We start from the raw sequence: 20,107 nt of genomic DNA, 5'->3' as shown, positions 1-20,107 counted from the left end.
TTATAAATTAATAGTTTAAATGTTAGAAGTTAATGGCTTAAATGTATAAAATAACAATTTAAATGTTATAAATTTATAGCTTAAATGTTATAAATTAATGGCTTAAATGTTATAAATTAATGGCTTATATGTTACAAATTAACAGTTTAAATGTTTTAAATTAATGGCTTAAATGTTATAAATTAATAGCTTAAGTGTTGTAAATTAATGGTTTAGTCGTTATAAATTACTAGCTTCAATGTTATTATTTTGATATTTTTTTTTATTTACCTCATATTTAAGTTCTTCTTCGATGTTCACTCTCCGGAAGTTGAGGCACAAAAGAGCTCGTGCGCGACTTGCGTCTTCCTTATATAACTTGTCAAGGTATCGGGATGTTAATCAAACAGTAACGATTTTTTAATAAAGCGGAAGACGGTCTTTCCATTATAACAAAATCAAATTGAACAATTTCTTAATTTCTATCGTAAATTGGCGTCTTTAACGATATAATGCCATATCCATTTTTATCATTTTAATATTTTCTACAAGCTAAGACTAAATTCACGCTTCTTTGATACTAGATTTCGACTATCAATTTAGTTTGGACAAAAAGGGGGAAAAAGCCTAACGGCGGCATAGTATTTATAAGAAAAGAAAGAAAAAAAAAAGAAAAATAAAAAAGTAAAAAAAATCGCGAACACGTATCGCGGTAGCCCCAGCCACGACATTTTCTAAAATAATTGTTTATAACTAATTAATATTAAAGGGAAACTCCGGTTGAAATCGGTGTGTGAATCTTGCCAGAGGTTCTACCTGTAGAGGACTTGTATAGAGGATGTTTGATCGTGAGATTTATTAAATATTATTGCTTGTTTGTTGAACCGTCGAATATATTTAAAATAATAAATTAGTATACAGGCTATATTCGCTGATACGCTCGTACAGTGTATAAGTCGTAAAATCGGATCGCTAATGTCTCGTTAGTCGCGCAAAAAGTTGACTATAATAACCGTGTTTTTTACGTGTCGCTTACTTAAACATACATTTGTGCTTAATCCATTTCTTCCACAATCACGGCTCTTCTTTTTCTTTCATCTATCCGTCAAAAAGACAGTTTAGATACATCCTATTATCCTATACCCTCTTTATTTCCATTCACCAGCCATTTTCCACTTACAATAATTACATTTGTTTCTTCTTCGTCTTCCCCGACTTTTTCCTTTCTCAAATGACATTAAGCTCTTCAATAATTTCCTTTCTCTCTATTCCCTCCTGCTCAACCTTCTTCTAACAGACACAATTTCTCTTTCCTGTCTGTGTCCGTAATGCGCCATAATTCTCATCCACCCTTACAGTCCGCCCTAATTACCTCCATATTTCCTCTATAACTCTATATAATTACTAGCTTTAATAATACGATTCTATATCATTATCATTAGTATGTTTCATTCCTTTAAGTGTAATTCATTTAACGTTAATCACTTTCCATATAGTATCAGTATGATTACAAGATTCCAACCGTGTTTTTCCTTACTAATATATTTCCAGATTATAATTACTACCTTCCGTAATGATATTCCATCCCATTGCCCGATCCCATTGTACATTGTTCACAATTACACCTTTCTTAACGCCACCATATTCTTAACCTTTCAAAACTATTCCATCTGTCATCCTATATTTTTTAAGCCTAATTTCGCAGTTTATGGTCAATGGTCAAATAAACAATGCACACATATATATCTCCTAAATGCATCTTTACCTATTCTTTAGTCTTCTGGAATCCAAACAAATCCGTTCTTCTATCATCCACAAAATTATATTGCCTTACATATTACCTATTATCTATTCTATTCCCACTTTGCAAATAAAGCTCAATTACTTCTCTCTTTTCATTCCTTTCTTACTTGTTTCAAATCTTCTCGCGTCTAACCTACAATATTGTTTTTTACATATTTGACACATTCACGCGCTTCTTCTTCTTCCTGTCCTTCTTTATTTCTGCTGCTGCTTCTTGTTATTCGTCGCAGTCGATTTCCCCTCTGTTGCACCACCGCATCCATGCTCGCCGACAATCTATGCTAAGAAAAACAAATCGATATAACCTATAACCGATATGACAACTATTGGGTTGACAACTAAGTGGTTGCGGATCTTGTCATTACCACCAAATCACTTAGTTGCCAACCCAATAGAATTATCCTTGGCGTTATATTTATTATTCATATTATCAAAACGTATCTTTATGTTACACCTTCAGATACATAGATATCTTAAGCATCTCCGACCGCGAAAAAACTCTGCATCCGTGGGACATGCGCTCCTCGGACAGCCGAATCTTGACAAGACAGAGACAAGATATCGGTCATAAAGTACGTAGCGTTCAGATCGACCATTCCGTCCGATAAACTATTCTAGTAGAAACATATTCTAATACTTTCAAATAAACTTTTCCTGTCTTCAATATAGTTTCAGTATCGTTTTGCCAGGGGCCCATTTCCAATTTATATATATATATATATATAGCAAGCCAAGGACATCGATCTTTGCAAATATACTGAAACTAAGGCTTAAAACTAACTTTGCAGCTTAAAATTAACATTTAAAACTCGGGCTTGAAGATAACGTCTAAAGCTAAGACTTTACGACAAAGAATAGGTTCCTCGTTGTTCCTCACCGACCAAACAACAATCGGGTTTACGATAAACTTGTTCTAAATCTTAGAAATAAAAACATAATTGACAGTGCAGCTAAACTAAAGGTCAAATATTACATAGATATGGCACATACCTAAGGCACATTATTACATTCCAGAGAAATTTTCCAACTAAAACTACAAACACCTTGGCAAATCGATTCTTCTATTGAATAATTTAATATTTAAAAGAATTGTACAGGAAAGCTTTCAACTTTTCGTTTTAAATTAAACGATGCATCTTTGTAGCAAAAATCGCTCACAAAATAGACTTAGTCTAGATGAGGTAAGTTAACGGACTTAACCACAGGCTACGTAATATTTTTCATCGAGCAACTGCCCGAGAAATAGAAACAAGTATAAGAAATTACAATCGAATTATTACCGAATAACAACTCCACAGCTTTTACCGACACACAGCCCGGCGCGCACATTTTCCCTAGAGTCGCCACGTATCCGCTCTCATTTTGTTCATAAATTTTACATCTACTTCGTATTTGAAAACTGGCCTTAACCTTTGTATTTTTCTCTTTTCTACGTATACTTATTCGTTTCTCTGGAATCCTGCGTGCGCGCGCACGCGCGTGTGTGTGTCGTGTATGTAGTGAAACATGTGTTTTAACCTGTCAGCACGTGGAAGGCTTATGCAGTAACGTATATATATATATATATATATATATATATATATATATATATATGTATTTCGATAGTTTTGTTATGGAAGAACGCGAAAGGGCTTAAAAGAAATTTACTTAACTTAAAGTATATCGCAAGTTAAAGGAGGTTTTCGTTTTCTATCAATATGAGTACCATATTGGAAAAGATCGCTTCGATCGAGGCCGAGGTAACCTTTGTTTTATCTTCGTTCGTTTCACAGCGGCGTGCAAAAATTTCCAGCCACAGTTAATTTTTAGCTTTATGTTCGAAAAACCATATCTAAAAGAATTACAAGTAATATTGAATATAAGGGTGTGATGAGTAAAAGAAAATAGTATAATACACGAAGGTTATATATGAATAATAAATAAATATTTGTATGTTTAAAATTCTTTAAAACGCTGCTTTCAAAATATAAATTGAACATTTAACTGTTATTTATTTGGAAATGTCTGCAAGTCGCTTTATATTCACGCTCTATTAACACATTTATTGTAATATATCTTTGTCTGTAGATGGCTCGCACTCAAAAGAATAAGGCTACGTCTGGTCACCTCGGTTTGTTGAAAGCCAAATTAGCCAAATTAAGGCGAGAACTTATTACACCGAAAGGTGGTGGAGGTGGTGGGGAGCAAGGTTTTGAAGTAGCTAAAACTGGTGATGCTAGAATAGGTTTTGTTGGTACGTAATAAGGAAGTCTAAATCTAAAATCTGAATGCATAAAGCATAAAGTTTACGAACAGCCGAACGAGCAATCCTTCATTTCGCTTTGCTTGTCCCACGACGATTATAGGTTTCCCTTCTGTGGGTAAATCTACGCTTTTAAGTACTCTTGCTGGTGTTTATTCCGAAGTTGCAGCGTACGAGTTTACAACTCTTACCACTGTTCCTGGTTGTATAAAGTATAAGGGTGCAAAGATACAGGTTCCCAATTAGTTACGACTATTTTACCATAGGTATACCTTTATATTATATATGGTATGAAACGTCAAATGTATCTTCCAGTTACTCGATCTACCAGGTATCATTGAAGGCGCGAAAGACGGTAAAGGACGTGGGAGACAAGTAATTGCAGTTGCAAGAACTTGTAGTTTGATATTTATTGTTCTGGATGTACTGAAACCGCTTGGACATAAAAGATTAATAGAGCACGAATTGGAAGGTTTTGGACTTCGTTTAAATAAACAGCCACCCAACATTACTTTCCGCAAAAAAGATAAAGGTGGCATTAATTTCCAAACCACGGTAATTGAACGGCAGGTGGAGGAGAAACATAGAGAACTATACATGATACGATTCGTTTTAAATTTCGTACGACTTAATTGTCTCTTTGTATATCTTTCATTGTATCGGACAGAGTCATGTGTAGTTTTTTTAAAATGGTTGTAAGATGGTTGTGCGCAAGACTTTGTGCAAGAGAACATAAGACGGTTGTATTATGTTCCAGTGCGCGCAGTCGGAACTCGACTTAGAAACAGTGAAAAGTATTCTGTCTGAATATAGAATACACAATGCGGATATTACTTTACGATATGATGCCACATCCGACGATCTAATTGATGTTATCGAGGGAAATCGCGTCTACGTACCGTGTATTTATTTACTCAACAAAATAGGTAATTACATTCGTGAGCGCGCGCGTGTAAAATCATTTAATCCTACTGTATTCCTTGAATCATTTTTGGCCAAATTATATTTTTGTATAATGTTTGACAATTTCTTAGATTTGAGGAAACTATGAAAGAACGGTTGTTGACAGGCGTCAGTTTTCCTTTGAATTTTGTGCTGAAAATTTGTTATCAATATTAAAAGTTTCTGTTTTGGTTGACACTAAAACTGAGATAGATAGATAGATAGATAGATAGATAGATAGATACAAAATTCGAGGACTACAGCAGGGTTAAAATGATAGAGCTTGAATTACCGACGAGAATCTTGTTTATTTGATTTCTAGATCAAATTAGCATCGAGGAACTAGATATAATTTATAAAATACCGCATTGCGTTCCTATTTCTGCTCATCACAAGTGGAACTTTGACGATCTCCTTGAAAAAATGTGGGAATACTTACAGTTGGTCAGAATGTAAGTAGTATTCAGGTCGATTGATTTCACTAATTTTTTTTCTTTCCCTTCTTTTTTTTTTTTTTTTTTTTTTAATAATAATAAATCGTGCGTAATAATCGATGCGTTTATTTGTTTCTGATATTTAGCTATACCAAACCGAAGGGTCAACTGCCAGATTATAATTCTCCGGTAGTATTAAACAGAGAGAAACGGACGGTTGAAGACTTTTGTAATAAATTGCACCGATCTATCGCAAAGGAGTTTAAATAGTAAGTATTCGCTCTAATTGTATCTCTAATAATTTATTCTTGACTACCAACGCATTTTTTATTTGTTTACCTTATTTTTAGTGCCCTTGTGTGGGGTTCATCTGTCAAACATCAACCACAAAAAGTCGGGAAAGATCACATATTATGTGACGAGGATGTCGTACAGATTGTAAAAAAAGTATAATTTTTATCAAATATTCCGCGTACAGTTACTATTAATTATTATTGAACAGATTTTTATAGACCGTCTTCTGTAATTAAAATTCTGTCGTTCGCGATTTTGGAGTTTATTTTGTTTTGGTTCGTACAAAATTATGGAATATTTTGGTCAGAATAATGTAATACGAGATGCGTTAAAGGCATACACAAGGAAAAGATAATACAATAAATAGATATATACATGTGTATATTATACGAATAATATTAGAAGTGGCTGAAAATGAAGTTTTTATCGAATAAGTGCGTAAATTATTAATAGGTACATATATCACTTGAGACGGTTTTATTTATTTTATACGAAATGCATACCTAATCCTATCCGTATAAGTAAAAAGAAATACACATATGATCGAATAAGTCACAAAACAACAACAACAACATTGTTATTTATAAAGTTTTCAAAATATATTCCCTTCTCTGTTGGTCCAATAACTTTTCCAAATGTTGACATTTTAATTTGACGTCATCACGTTCTTTGGTCAAATTTTTGATCGTCAGTACCTTTTCAGTCATTATCAGTTTAATTCTGAAACGTGAAAACGGGGCGCACTTGATAAGATTGATAAGTACCGAAGTATTAATTTGCATGATTAATTAAGATCGAACCTGCTGTGTAATTGAGCCATCGAGGTGTCTCTATTCGCATTGATACGAGCGATTTCATGATAAAGCGAAGCGATTTTCTCCTCCAATTCTCTTTTTTCTCCTTCGATTTCTTGCCTCGCCAATTTTTTCGAGTTGTCCCTTTCCATACTTAGCCGTTTGATTACCTAAATCGTACCCGTTTCTCATTCGGAACGTTCGGGTAGCCAATAACTGCTGTACGATGAATTTCCATTTTAGAAAATATCCTACCTCGTTTGCGTTACACAACTCGGATACGTATTCCTGCAACTTGTTCTGCGCGTGTTGCAACTGAACATCGGTTTTCTCCAGTTTATCCTTCGTCTGCATTAACTTAGTTTTATGAAGCTGTTCGTTATCTAACGCGGTTTGCAAGTCCATTTCGTACTTGTCCCTCAAAGATCTGAAAAACGGCACGATTGTGTGTGTGTTTTGGAGGTCGCTTGGGCATCGAACGAGAATCAATCACAAATTACCTACCTGAGCTTGCAATCAACGTTTCGTTCAAGTGTCGATCTTTCGTTTCGAAAGTCTTTTTCTAATCGTTCGATAGCAAGTTCGATTTGTCGATCCCTCTCCTTGTTACACCCCTCTTTTATCTTACTCTCGGCTTGTTCAATTCGTAAATTCTGTTCTCTCTTGTAATTGACCAACCAAGCTTCCCACTCAGCCTTCAGCGATTCTTCGAGAGTCTTCTTCTCGTTCGAGTGTTGCTGCTTCAGTGTCTCGACCTCGCTCTAAAATTTCACGTCAATTCAAAGAAATCGATGGAATCAACAGATATTCGAAGCTTTCGGTTCGACCTCCACCTGATACTGCGAATGATTTTTCCGCAAACTGGCCTGCATTTCAGCTTCTCGTTTAGCTTGTTCCTTGGTAAAGTTTTCTCTGTCGCGTTGCAACTCTTGGAAAAGTTTCGTTTGTTGTCCTTTAAATTGGCTTTCTTGCTGCTCCAGCTGCTCTTGGTATCTAAACGGCATAAAGATCAATTGCACAGCATTAGTCTAGTCTTTCAGAAGCGAAAGGTACAATTGGCTTGCGAAACTATTCGTACGGTTATCGGCACCTTTTACGAACATATATTATATTACATATTATTACATTATTAACATACGTTATACGGAACATTTTGAAACGTTTATCAACGTTATAATGGCATCCAACTATCATGATATGGTATTGGTAAAAGTTTTTAACGATTCTGAGAATGTATACAGAAGTTGCAAGATATTTGGTACGAGTATATATTTTGCAGAGATCGCAAAACTATTTAAAAACAGGCAATGGTGCACGATATTGGTAAGTCTTAGTTTAGTATTCAACGGGACCATCCTTAACACGCTTGTTACATGCTTAAGATGACTATTCACGCTGTATATTAATTTTTTATCAGCTATAATTTTACAGCGAATATGTTGCGCAACATCTACGTACACATATATAAGTAGACTGTTTTCCGACTTCAGGTTCAAAATTTTGCCAATATAATCATAGCAGTCCGCGTCTCATTAGCGTTGATAAAATTTCAAGATGTTTTTATATAACACCTCGATATAAATATACAAGTGCATTTCTATATGTGCAAGTGGACCAATTGTTTCGTGGGCCACTCTACGGGTCTAAAAATTAATTCCACACCTGGTCCACAAAATATTCTTCTCGTTGGCCAACATTCTCTCGTGACTGGCCATCAATTCTAGACGCAGTTGTTCCAGCTGTTGATTAGAATGCCGTATTATACGCAATTCGGTCTCCTGTAGTTCTTTCGTGTGTATATTTCTTAGCTTCTGAATCTCCTCGGCGTGTTGCTCCGTCATATTACGTAACTCGGGTTCCAAACCTTTCACAGTCATTTCCTTAAAATCGACGAATCAAAATTATATGTCGTCGAAGATTTTGACAAGCTTCGTAGCGATGTGTCGTATAGGTAAACCAGATCAGTTAGAACCTTGATCTTTGTCGTTCTGGCCTCTATCCATCTCTCCCGTTTAATCTTCTCAGCAGCGGCAAAATGCTCTTTCGCTCGTTGCAACTCTACCGTATGCCTCTCTGTTGCAACCTTCAAATCCCGTTGCATTTTTATTTCGATCTCTTTCACCGTCTGCGCCAACGAATTGCATTTCTCGGTCAAATCGGTTTTCTCTGAGATCAGCTGCTCGATAAACTTTTGATGTCTCTTAACTATCCCCTTGTATTTCTCGTCCTGTTGCTGCAGTTTGGAGGCGTTGCTCTTCCTCTGGCCTTCCAACCTGTCGCAAGCCAACCTCCTTTCCGTCTTCAATTGTTCTTTCAAGAGCGATATGGTAGCGTTCTTTTCTTCGAGTTGCAACTGTGCCGTAGCTAAATCCTCTTTAAACGCATGGTGGCTATCGTTAGGGGCTGGAACAATGCTAAGAACAGGAAGAGTTTCCAAGTGTCGATTTACAGGCGGGTATAGCATGACTGACTATACCCGATACCTACCTATCATAGTTCACGACAGTTTTGTTATGCAGTGGCTGCAGGTTACCAAATATCTCCCCAAATATGGTGGTGGCGTCTACCTCTGGTGGTACGTTTATCCTGGTATCATCCAAAGAACCTGTCGAATGCATACCTACTTTTATAGAAACACAAGGAAACAACGCGACAAGCTCTTAATACCGATGAAACACATTATTATCAGCTACCCTCTTCGAGTTTGGCCAAAAAAGACATTAGGTCGTCGTACACGGTTCCATTTGCTACATATTTCTCTTCGGACTCGTCTTTCTCTGGTTTCAGCTGCAATTAGAAAGTTTGATCGATCGGATCGAGCCAAACGGATAGAAAGTTGTTGGTCGTACTGTTTCTCGAACCTGTAACTGATCAATTTCTGGAATCGTCACGGCAATGTCTTTCTCGAGATCACTGATCATACTGCAAAGCTGCTCGAACGAGCATGCAGTCGATTCGACGAAATTTTGATTGCAGTCTGTATTCCCCATTTTCTCCATGATGACATTGGGATCATCGTTGATTTCTCTTCTATCGTACATAATATTCTCCTCTGTGTGTTTCTTTTGTCTGGACTCGACATATTTCGATGGAAGAGACTTGTTCACGGGTGGTTTCCCGTGGATCTTTGGATGGTCGATGTTAATCATAAAATACGGAACAATGATTTGCCGTTGTTATGAAAGTTCGAGCAGGATCGTATTGACTGTCCAAGAGCTTTTCGCCCCTCGTTTATAGGTGCGTTTGCGGTTGTCAAGACAATGTCAAGGTAACGCGATCAAAAAACTTCACCTCTTTTGCTTTGGATAGAATAACTGGTGGAAGACTAAAACGAAATTCCATTTACACACACAAGACTTAATCAACTGGCTCACGAAAATATTATTTATTATAATATAGTTATTATATTGGTTAAATTTGACACCAATCTTAAAATGTACATAGAAAGTATAAAAAATATTTATCGTGTCTAAACATATGTTTGTGAAAGATCAGTATACAGCATGAACAGCATCCATCTTAAGCGTATAATAAGCTAAACAAGTTAAATATCATCTCACCGAATACCGTTTATTAAACCGACGTTTATTAAAATACAGTTGACTGTTTGAATAGTTTTGCGGTATCTGTGAAACATGTATTCTTCCACTAAATATCTCGAAATTTCTACGTATACTTACCGATTTGTTTCAAACTTTACCAATACAAATACGAATCCTGATAACACGAACCTCTGTAACACGAAAAACCCTATGAGACTATATTATTTTGTTTACTCCAGAAGAGTCCGAAGAGTGTAAAAGTCGAAATAAAATTTACTTTAACTCGAATTTTTTGTCACGTATACAGATGCATTATTTTACCTTAAATTTAACTCGAATTTAAATCGAATGGATAGGATAGCCAGATCTCTGCAACACCAAGTGTATCTATAGCTGTGCTGTGTGTATGGATATAGGATATGAGAGATCAATCGTTCCGCATTGTCTCCTTTCTTTTAATTATTGCACGATTGTTTCAAACAACGTATGACGACAACAAGCCGTCTATACCTATTTCTTCGCTCTTCGACCACGTGCACGGTGACCACGGTCAATGTAATTGTGCCTTCGTACAAAGCTTCCGCGTGTCGAATTTCCCTTTACCCGGAAATTTTGATAAATCGAAACCTCTAAAATTCGAATATTTTAACTCTTTACTCGACGTTCCGTCACTGTTACAGGTTACCGAGGTTCGACTCGACTATAACCACGATAGTCAAATGTTATAACAGTGCTAATGAAAATTCCAAATGTTTCGTATAACGTACGCAATATATTCACGAAAGATGTCTGCAAGCGTACGAATATTTGCGTGAGCCGCGTATATTTATCTTTAGCTAGTACGCGACAGTAAGAATATTTGAACGATAAAGATAAATAAATATATGGTGGATGAAAGTAGGAATGGATAGGGAAAAAATGATTCCTCGCAGCGATCGCGATTGCCGCGCGTATCCCCTTGTCGCTAATTGTCCGTCGTCAATACTACGTATACTATATCTTTCACATATTTGTGTTTAGGTTCTTTTTAGCATTATTTGTTTTATTTCCATCACTTTGCATCATTTTTTAATACTTTTGTGTTTTCAATTTCAGTTCGTGATAACAATGCAGTGCGCGTCGTGTCTATGCTGTATTTTGTTTAAGAATATATCGACGGGGCAGAGGGTAATGCAGAGCTCGTACGTTACCGCGCTGGTGATTGCTAAAGGGTTGCTAGAGTGCAGGCAGCACCGTTTGGGGCGACCTGGCGAAGTGGGAATAGATCGTAGGGAACACGAGGAGATAGTGGTCGTCAGTCGGAAGAGAGTGGCGCGCGTGGGGCGAGGTTGCTGCGGGTGAACTCGTGGTGAGAAAGAGAGCCGAGGGTGAGGGTGAGGGTGAGGGTGAGGGCGAGGGCGAGGGCGAGGGCGAGGGCGAGGGCGAGGGCGAGGACGAGGGTGTCTGTACGTACACCGAGAGAGAATCGATCTAAAACTAGGAGTCGCCGCAGTAACCGCTGGGAGGAAGCCACTGTTACAATTTGCCCCCATATGCGCTAGTGAAATCTTAGATCGGGTAATTGTACGGCGAGAGAGCAGCCAGAATGAGGTGTTCCCGCGAGGTGGTCACTCACGTTCGGCCTGCACGTTGATTCGAACTCACGCGATACGCCACGCCGATACCGAGCTGATACAGTGCGGAAATCCACCAAACGATTCACTCCGAACTGAGGTTCTACACCGAAAAGAGAATAACAGACAAAGAGAGAGAGAGAGAGAGAGAGACGGGGAGGGAGGGAGGGAGGGGGGAGAGAAAGAGAGAGAGAGAGAGGAAGAGGAAGAGAGACCGACACTGATAGAAAGAGAGGAAAAGGCACGAGGAGCGCGCCAGAGACAGATAGTAGATCGACTGCGAGAAGCGAGAGAAAGAGGAAGAAGTGGAAAAAGAGGAAGAGACAGATAGAGATAGAGAAAGAGAGAGAGAAAGAGAGAGAGAGGGAGAGATAGAGATAGAGGGAAGGATAAAGACAGACAGATAAAGAGAGGGTGGAAGAGAAAGAGAGATAGAAAGAGGGAGAGAGAGAGAGAGTAAGAGCGAAATCGAGAGTGTGTGAGAGACGGAGAGGGACGAAGAGAGAAAGAGAAACGGTGTCGCATCGCAAGGTGTTTCGGTATACGGTGCACGAGACGGAGAAACGTTCGCGAGAAGATCGCGAGAGGTTCGGATCGAAGGAAAAACAAGCAAGCGGGGAGGCAGAGAGGCGAAAGACCAAGAGGAGAAAGGGCCAGAAACGCGGGGATCCAAGAAAAATCGAGAGAAACGGGTCGAGAAAGGGAAAGAGAGAGAGAGAGAGAGAGAGAGAGAAGAAGGAGCGGGAGCACGAGAGAAAGAGAAAGGGAGAAAGAGAGAGAGAGAGAGAGAGAGAGAGAGAGAGCGCAAGCAAGGGTGGGCGGACAGTAGTGCACGAGAGCATCCCGTCGCCACGATAATGCGACGTGCAGCTTCTTTGCTCGTTCCTTCTGAATAAGTGCTTGCTGGGACGGTCCCTTACCTGCAGGGATATGACGTAATGGCAAGAGAGGTACGCATTTCTATTACATTCTCATATTCTCATTACCGATCGTTTTTGTACAACCGCGAGCTCGTTGCATCCACCGCCTGTCCTCTCCTTCTCATCTCTTCATCTCCGTAGCCCCGAATTTTTATCCCGAATTTTTCTCCACGATCCTACAAGACGGTCTTGTTCGCTCTACTTTTTATTATCCTCCTAATGTACGCGCCTTCCTCGCGAGTGTACCATCCATGTCGAAATGCTTGTCAACCAGTTACACATTCGCGTCACGGACTCACGCGTACGCACGCATAGATCACGATAACCGTGCAATTTTGGCAAACGAAAATGTCGCATACCTTCCGCTATTGGTGCATTCGTCTAGGTCTGGATTATCTAGTGCTCGTTCACGTTCGTCCGCTTCCTATGTCTTTCGATCGTCGTTCTTATCCGCGAAACACTATCCTGTATTTCTCTTTCTCTCCCTCTCTCTCTCTCTCTCTTCCTCTTTGCCTCCCTCTCTCTCTCTCTCTCTCTCTCTCTGTGTCTGTCTGTCTCTCTTTCTCTCTGTCTCTCTGTCTGTCTCTCTCTCTCTCTCTCTCTCTCTCTGTGCCTCTCTCCCTTTCTCTCCCGAGATTCAGACTGATCTGACTGCGTACGCTGGTCAGCGCAGCTGCCCTTTTAGGTTATGCTTTCTTTCCGTCCGCGAAATCCCTTAGGATCGGCGTGGCCTCGATTGCGGTGTGTAACGGTTCGGAGCGTTTAAGCGATTGTTTACCAAGATCGTGCCCCGGTAGAAACTGCATCGAGTGCAATTCTGTTGGTGGACAAGAGCAACACGCCGAACGAGAAAGAGTGCGGCTGGCCCTGGTTACCGAGATTCTCCGCGTTTCTTGCACCTCCTAACAGTGTTTTTACCACTGCTTCGTTTCATCCCCTTTGTATTTTCCTTACTTCTCTAGCTTTCGATTTTTCTTTCTTCTGCCTTTCTTTCTCCCCCTCTTCCCATTTCTCCCTTTCTTTTCTTCTCTTTTTTTCTTCTTTCTGATGGTTTATCCGAGAATGATTGAATCAGGTCAGTGTTTTCGACCATAAGTTGCGCCTGCGTCTGCGCCTTGTTCACTTTGCGCCTCCCTGTTGAAAACTAGGGACAACCCAAACATAATATTCCTCTTTGGCTCGCATTATTCTAATATCGTTTGCGAGTCCCTGTAGCCCGATCCAGAGACCCCTTAACCCCGATAATCGAGTAATCGCTACCCTCTCGCGTTCTCTAACTCTATGCTCTACGTTCGATCGTGCAGCCACACTGCTAAGGTGTTTAAGAGAAAGAAAAAAGTACGTTTGTTTTACTTTGTGATAAGCCATCGAATTCCTTGATGTAGGGCCCGCTTGTAGGCCAGTGATGTTCTCAAGAATCGCAGGAAAATTTTGACAGGAAACAAGAATTTTCGCTTCTTTCTTTCGTTCCATTTCTAAATTCGCGCTACGATCTGGAAGGACGCAAACTGTTATGCCGTTCGTTTTTTTTTTTAAGACAGTAGATACCGGAGCGACAAATTTTACTCCAATTTGCAGGATAACGGACTTGAGAGACACTGTTTTTGTTTGGTCCTGTATGTCCACGTTTGTCCTACTTTTGTCCAACAGCACTGTCTGGTGTCGTTTATCCTCGAGCACACTAGTACACTAGACCGACTAAAATTTCGAAAACTCTTCCCTGTGGGCACTCTCGTAGTGACGCGTTGTGTACGAGTTCTAAATAAATTCTCAAGGAGAACGTTAAATCATTTCCCGTGATTCTCTCGCTCGTCGTTTCTCGCCCAAGAGTGAAAGACGAGAAGAACAGGAACGAAAACGTGAAAAAAAAAAAAAAAAGAGAAGAAAAAATATGTAGCGCGAGCTGTTGCAAGGATATATAGATATTCGATAATAATTTCCCAGGCGAGGCGCGCGAAAGGCTTTGTTTATAGTCTGTTCTACTTAGTTACCGCATATAAAACACGTAGGGTAAATTACTTTCCCGTTGACCCGGTGCCTGACACTCCACTTAACATCTAGGCGATAAGCATTTTCCACGGCGGCTCGCACGCGGTTTTACAATTTCTTTACACGCAATTACATCTCGTTTGAAGCGATTCCCTCTTATTGATAGACCTATTATTTTCCAATACGCATAGGATTCAACTAGCCTGCTTCTCTCTCTCCGGCCTGTTTTCGATTCTAACTCGACGAATTCCTCGGGCATTGACCGACACGTGAACGCGCCAATTCCAATCCAAACTGACCTTCTAAACTGATTCTTCTGTGAGCCACCTTTTACCAAACTCTATCCTTAGCGCCCCTCTGCCAATCCTTTGTCGTGTCCCCTTTACCTTTATCTTGTCTTCTTGATCGCGTTTGTAAAATGAAACTGGTAGGTTTCTCGCGCAATCGCGTGACTCGAACGCAAACTGCATCGGTTAATTTCTGTGCAGGAGTTACGGAGCAAGAGACCTTTTAAGATATGGGACAGCTGGCGTAACGTAAGAAAGGGACTGTGTGTTAGCAATTTCGAGGAACTGATACACCAGGGTAAGAAGCGAGCGTGCCCTCTGAAACCGCTAGCGAAAGTAACGACTCGCTGGTGCTCGCTGTGGAAAGTATACATAATGTATCTCGACGATTCTACCTTTGCTCCGAACCGGAGCCGCCTTTGCTTCGATGCTCGATTTCTCGCGATAAGCGCTGCTCTGATACACGACAATTTATATACATAACGTGATTTCTTTCTTTTCACGACACACAAGATATTGGATTACTGGTCGCAAGGTATCGCTTTTTTTATGCAGAACATTTATTCGAATCGAAGCGAATCGAATCGAATCGAATCGTCGCCGCCCGTTGTCGGACAAAGAGAGAGAGAGAGAGAGAGAGAGAGAGAGTGGGAGAGAGAGAGAGAGAGAGAGTGGGAGAGACGGGAAGAGAGAGAGAGAGAGAGAGGGAGAGAGAGAAAAGAAAAGATAACGGATAACACGATCACGAAGCGTTTCGTACGAGATCTCGAAGAAAGAACCGTAGGCGAGGAAGATCGTGAATATTCTTTTTCACCGAGTGAGGCATCTACCATCGAATCGAATCGAATCGAGTCGTATCGAATTAACCCGCAGATTCGATTCGAACATCGTGAGACACTCCTCTCTCGAACAGCGGATAAATATTACTTTGTTCGTTCGTTATTTCGCCTCGGTCTACCCTTCTTTCTTTTCATTCCTTCTTATCGTAGTTCGAATCGACGCTACAACATAACGCTGTCGATCGATCATGTTCCAGGCCGACTAATCGCTGTTTCATTCTTTCTCTCTTCTCTTTCAGGTAAGGAGAAATTGGGCGTGCCTCAGAACGAGAATGTCTCCGTAGTTCTGGAATCAGACGGAACACAGGTCGAGGACGGCGAATATTTTAAAACCCTAGCGAACAACACGATCCTGTTGTTGTTACGGCATGGTGAACGCTGGTGTCCAACTGGTGTCGACATCATACGCGCCGGTACCTATTCGAAGAATAACCATTATCTGCCGTGCATAAGTATCAAGGATACCTGCTGGTCGAAACATTGATATTTTTATCATATTTCCAACGATATGGCGGAAGAACGCGCTTCTCTATCTATTAATTCTTCTTACTTCTTCCTATAATTGCGATCCTAAGTGAAACTTAGACTTCCGTTAAATCGAAACTGAAACATGCCATACATTCCACATTCATCACTGATAAATAACTGACGCTTGATCAAATCTATAGAAGCTTATAAAATGTAGTTGGAAACACATATGCTGCTTGTTCTAAAATTTCAACGTAGATGCGATTAAAGCCGCTTAACTCGGGTGTTCCCCGTAGATGCAATTTTCATCCACTTTCGATTATTGCTTCTTTATATATACCAGTTGTTACTAATTACTAAATACCAACTATCAGTTTCTGCTAACCGTATATGGTTGCCGCGGACATGTCGATAGGCGAAAATTCGATAACAAATTTTAAGCGTGCTTTATAAGCAGTTTGCGATATATCGAAAGCGTTCAAATACCTATGCACGGTGGCGTGTCTTGACGGAAAAGAGAGGGAGAACCGAGGAAACGCGTGCTGATAGGATTAACCTATAAATTAGAGCATAGACCGCGAATAGACGCAAGAGTACAAAATGGAAGGATTCCGTGAAAAGTAGATAAACAGGATGATCGAAGCGATTCGTCGAAAGCCAAGAAAAGACACGCCGTATTAATAAGATACATTCTCTCTCCTCTTGCTTCCTCGCTTTGAACGAACGATCAGACTTTACCACCGCTTTTATCTCTCTTCTCACGCGGTCACGTAAACAGGTTGCAAATAACGCGATACTCTGCTGCTAAATATCTAGCTGCCGCGAATTATTTTATTACACAGAAGCAGGTAAAGAGCGGCGGGAGGGAGGGAGGGAGAGAGAGAGAGAGAGAGAGAGAAGTATAGCTTGTCCCGATCGCAAAGTGACGTGTCTTCTTCCAACAAATTGATCTCGTCGATCGATCGTAGGGCAAAGATCTAAGCCACGTTTTGCATCAGGCAGCTATAGTTGAAATCGCCAGATCGTCCAACCAAAAATAGACGAATGAGCTACTTGTGATTGAACGACCAGAAGTAGATTCAAAGTAGTGTCAACTTGGTTGATGCGGTGTTTGCACGGTGGAATTTGAACGGAAATGAGATCGGTTAATGCAGAAACGATGTTTAAGCACAATGTCGATCAAGTTGAAGATTGTAGTCGTGAGAATATGAAATATTCGTCCATTTTTTACCCGGTTGCGACCTGATCGCTTCAAGCGTAATGTAAGCAACCGACAGTTTAAATTAGGTAACGTTTTCTCCACCGAGAAATCTAGATCCATTAAAAATTGTTTGTAAATTCGTCGTGTAAACGCATGAACCAAGTTGATGCGACTTGCGGTCGTTCGTCGGAAAGAAGCCCACTCGTCGTTCATATTTTTGGTCGAATGACCTGACAGTTACTTGATGTACATGTGGCTCGAAGCTTCGGCAAATTCGAAGAATCAAAGGCCGTCGGATGAAAAGTTGCCTAATGCAGTTAGGGGGTTTAGAAAAAAAAGAAAAAACGAAACATTTGTAAAGCAATGTAACGTAATGACGGTGGCAACGTCAGCGTCGCGGACAGCGTCGTCGTCAGCGTTGTATGTCGCGGTCGGATCACAGCAAAGTGAGTTTCGCGATGATAATAGCGGCGGGGCCAAGCAGGGGACGCGTGCCCACCGTGAATAGAAGACGGAGTATCGATTCATAAGTACAATAAGACAAAAGTACAGATTCGTTGAAGAGGGCGATCAGATAACGATTTGTTCCGTGAACAACGTGAATGGTGTACACGGCACGGCGCCCACGTTGGCTACCGCGTATCCGGCAACGAGCCGGAAAAAGATCGATACGCGTTCATCGTAATGTACTTAGGCGAGGCAAGACATGCATGACATGTACCTTGTTGCGTATCGCTGTATTGGCTGTATCGGTATATACATATGTAGCCAACGGTGGAAATAGGATAGGTAGAGCGCCGCGTACGAGTCTAACACGCTCTCACGTCCCGTGTGTCTATTGATTTCAGCGATTTCGGCAATTCCGAAAATAGTCTGCGAAACGATCCACGCCCTGGAGCTACACGATGAGACGCCGTCGTGGAAGATCATGGACAATAAGGGACGAGTCACGGTGGTGCTGCACTGGGATCAGCGTTCATCGACGTCGTCGCAGGCGCAGCAACAGCAGAAAGGTCAAGATGTGCAGGCCTCCAAGTATTCGCCGACTAAGAAAACCGACCTGAGCGGTAGTCAACGGCCGCCCTTGGTCATCCAGACCAGCCTGGACAAGCTCAACTATGCAGGGAAGCTGGGTCACCTGGCGGCAGAAGTTGGTCCTAGCCGCTACACCAGCCCCCATATCACTGTGATAAATCATGACGACATGGTACGAGATCGTGACTATTTTTTTTTTTTTTTATCTCGAGCTCTCTTTTCACTCTGTAGAACCGATTCACGCGAGGTTTCCGGGTAACGAGTCGATTTCGATGGCGCAGGAGACACCGAGCGCCAATGTCACGTTCCATGGAGATCCAGGACGCTGTTAAGCTGCACGATTCGAGCCCGGAAGCCTCGAACGCGTCGAGTCGCGGTCGCGTCTACCGACGTCGATACACACACAGTAGTAGCCTCGAGAAATCCTCGAATCTTCGATCTATTCAAACGATTAAAACCGTCGTGGTAACGACAGCAGCAGCAGCAGCAGCAGCAGCAGCAGCAGCAGCAGCAGCCGCAGTTGCAGCCGCAGCCTCAGCCGCAGCCTCACGGGATCCCAGGCCGTCTGGTGAAGCAGGGTACCAACTCGTTCGACAGCACCACCATCCATATCCACACGCCGGAATGCTCGAATCATATTCATCAGCCGGTAGCGAGGAACGGGAGCCCTGTCAACGGAGCGGACGGCGGTGCCAGCGGAGAATGCGACTTCCATTGCTGTGCCCTGCACGAGGAGGGCCGTAGAATCGCGGTGCACAAGTCGGTGGCTACATCGCCGATCCAGGATGCCCAACATCAGCAGTATCAGCAACAGCATCATCATCCGCATCCGCAGCAGCAGCAACAACAAACGCAGACTCAAACGCCCTCGCCTCAGCCACCTTCTTCATTATCGGACGGGACAAGACGAGCGGGCTTGAGCAAAGGTCACGTGAGATTCTGCGACACCGCGGACGAGGAGTCGAGCTCCCGACTTGCCGGCAACTCGGCTGCCAGCTTTCATCTTCATCATCATCACAATCATCATCAGGAGCACGACAGCTCCGAATCCGAGACCGAGAACACGATCATGGAGGACGAGATCGTGACCTCGGAGAAATTTTTACTGCTCATCGATCAGCTCACCGTAGACCAGAAGCACTTAAGCATCAAGGACATCGGTATCATCCTCGAACGGCTCAGCTCGAAGATCCTCGATGTCGAGCGGCTCGACCGCGAGAGCGAGAGCGAGGAGTGTTACAACTGGACGATTAAGGCTATTATTAGGGGAGACGTGTTGCGGGAGCTCGGAGTTATTTACAATGGAAATTATTACGCGATCTCGGAGCATCCTGGATATAAGGAGGAATCCGAGGAGAATAACGAGGATAACGAGGAGGAGGAAGAGGATAGACTTTAATATGATGCTGTTTTACTAGATAGATAGATAGATAGATAGATAGATAGATAGGTAGGTAGGTAGGTAGGTAGGTAGGTAGGTAGGTAGATAAATAGATAGATAGATAGATAGATAGATAGATAGATAGATAGATAGATTATACACCTATTAATGGTTATTATTAATATAGTACGTATCGAGCTGCAGGGAGGGGGAAACGTTTAAAAGGGCTAAGAACGCGAATGAAAAACACGGGAAATAGAGAAAGGTTCAATCGGCGGAGGTTCGAACGCACGAACATTCTCAGATTTTTTGATAGAAAATCGGGGGTGGGTAGGAAGGCCGGG

At 41.3% G+C, this 20,107-nt stretch overlaps 3 protein-coding genes and 1 long non-coding RNA gene across 20 annotated transcripts; 2 read left to right on the top strand and 2 right to left on the bottom strand.

Moving 5' to 3' along the window:
• Window positions 1-851: 851 nt before the first annotated feature.
• LOC122576356 lies at window positions 852-3,213 on the bottom strand. 12 transcript variants are annotated; one of them, XR_006319723.1, is made up of 3 exons: window positions 3,063-3,199; window positions 2,148-2,320; window positions 852-2,058 (listed from the first exon to the last, which is right to left on the bottom strand). It is a non-coding gene; the product is annotated as an uncharacterized LOC122576356 (long non-coding RNA). The 12 variants fall into 12 exon arrangements; XR_006319721.1 differs by having other exon boundaries at window positions 852-2,063; window positions 3,063-3,197; XR_006319719.1 differs by having other exon boundaries at window positions 852-2,063; window positions 2,237-2,320; window positions 3,063-3,185.
• A 130-nt stretch (window positions 3,214-3,343) lies between these two features.
• Window positions 3,344-6,076, top strand: LOC122576352 (GTP-binding protein 128up). The gene is made up of 8 exons (XM_043746530.1): window positions 3,344-3,521; window positions 3,850-4,015; window positions 4,128-4,258; window positions 4,340-4,579; window positions 4,782-4,950; window positions 5,289-5,418; window positions 5,547-5,669; window positions 5,751-6,076. Exons 1-8 carry the CDS (start codon window positions 3,480-3,482, stop codon window positions 5,851-5,853), a joined length of 1,104 nt encoding a protein of 367 aa, XP_043602465.1. The 5' UTR covers window positions 3,344-3,479; the 3' UTR covers window positions 5,854-6,076.
• Window positions 6,077-6,224: 148 nt separating this feature from the next.
• LOC122576348 (centrosomal protein of 131 kDa) lies at window positions 6,225-11,455 on the bottom strand. The gene is given in 12 exon segments (XM_043746520.1): window positions 6,225-6,414; window positions 6,495-6,658; window positions 6,744-6,915; window positions 6,993-7,249; window positions 7,322-7,481; window positions 8,151-8,368; window positions 8,461-8,902; window positions 8,976-9,093; window positions 9,182-9,278; window positions 9,281-9,813; window positions 10,169-10,221; window positions 10,352-11,455. Coding segments are annotated over 10 exon segments (2,124 nt in total). The 5' UTR covers window positions 9,638-9,813; window positions 10,169-10,221; window positions 10,352-11,455; the 3' UTR covers window positions 6,225-6,275.
• Window positions 11,456-11,483: 28 nt separating this feature from the next.
• On the top strand, window positions 11,484-19,918 carry LOC122576350 (basic-leucine zipper transcription factor A). 6 transcript variants are annotated; one of them, XM_043746524.1, is made up of 6 exons: window positions 11,484-12,593; window positions 14,744-14,979; window positions 15,041-15,137; window positions 15,918-16,091; window positions 18,196-18,554; window positions 18,858-19,918. In XM_043746524.1, the coding sequence occupies exons 2-6, from the start codon at window positions 14,971-14,973 to the stop codon at window positions 19,779-19,781; spliced, it is 1,563 nt and encodes a 520-aa protein (XP_043602459.1). In that variant the 5' UTR covers window positions 11,484-12,593; window positions 14,744-14,970; the 3' UTR covers window positions 19,782-19,918. The 6 variants fall into 6 exon arrangements, with proteins under 6 accessions (XP_043602459.1, XP_043602463.1, XP_043602462.1 ...); XM_043746528.1 differs by lacking the exon at window positions 14,744-14,979 and having other exon boundaries at window positions 18,873-19,918; XM_043746527.1 differs by lacking the exon at window positions 14,744-14,979 and having other exon boundaries at window positions 18,870-19,918.
• The last annotated feature ends 189 nt before the right edge of the window (window positions 19,919-20,107 follow it).

Source organism: Bombus pyrosoma, linkage group LG16 (assembly GCF_014825855.1).
Source record: "Bombus pyrosoma isolate SC7728 linkage group LG16, ASM1482585v1, whole genome shotgun sequence".
NCBI lineage: Eukaryota > Metazoa > Arthropoda > Insecta > Hymenoptera > Apidae > Bombus > Bombus pyrosoma.
The sequence above is the reverse complement of the archived record's forward strand: the minus strand, read 5'-3'. Positions and strand labels throughout refer to the sequence as shown.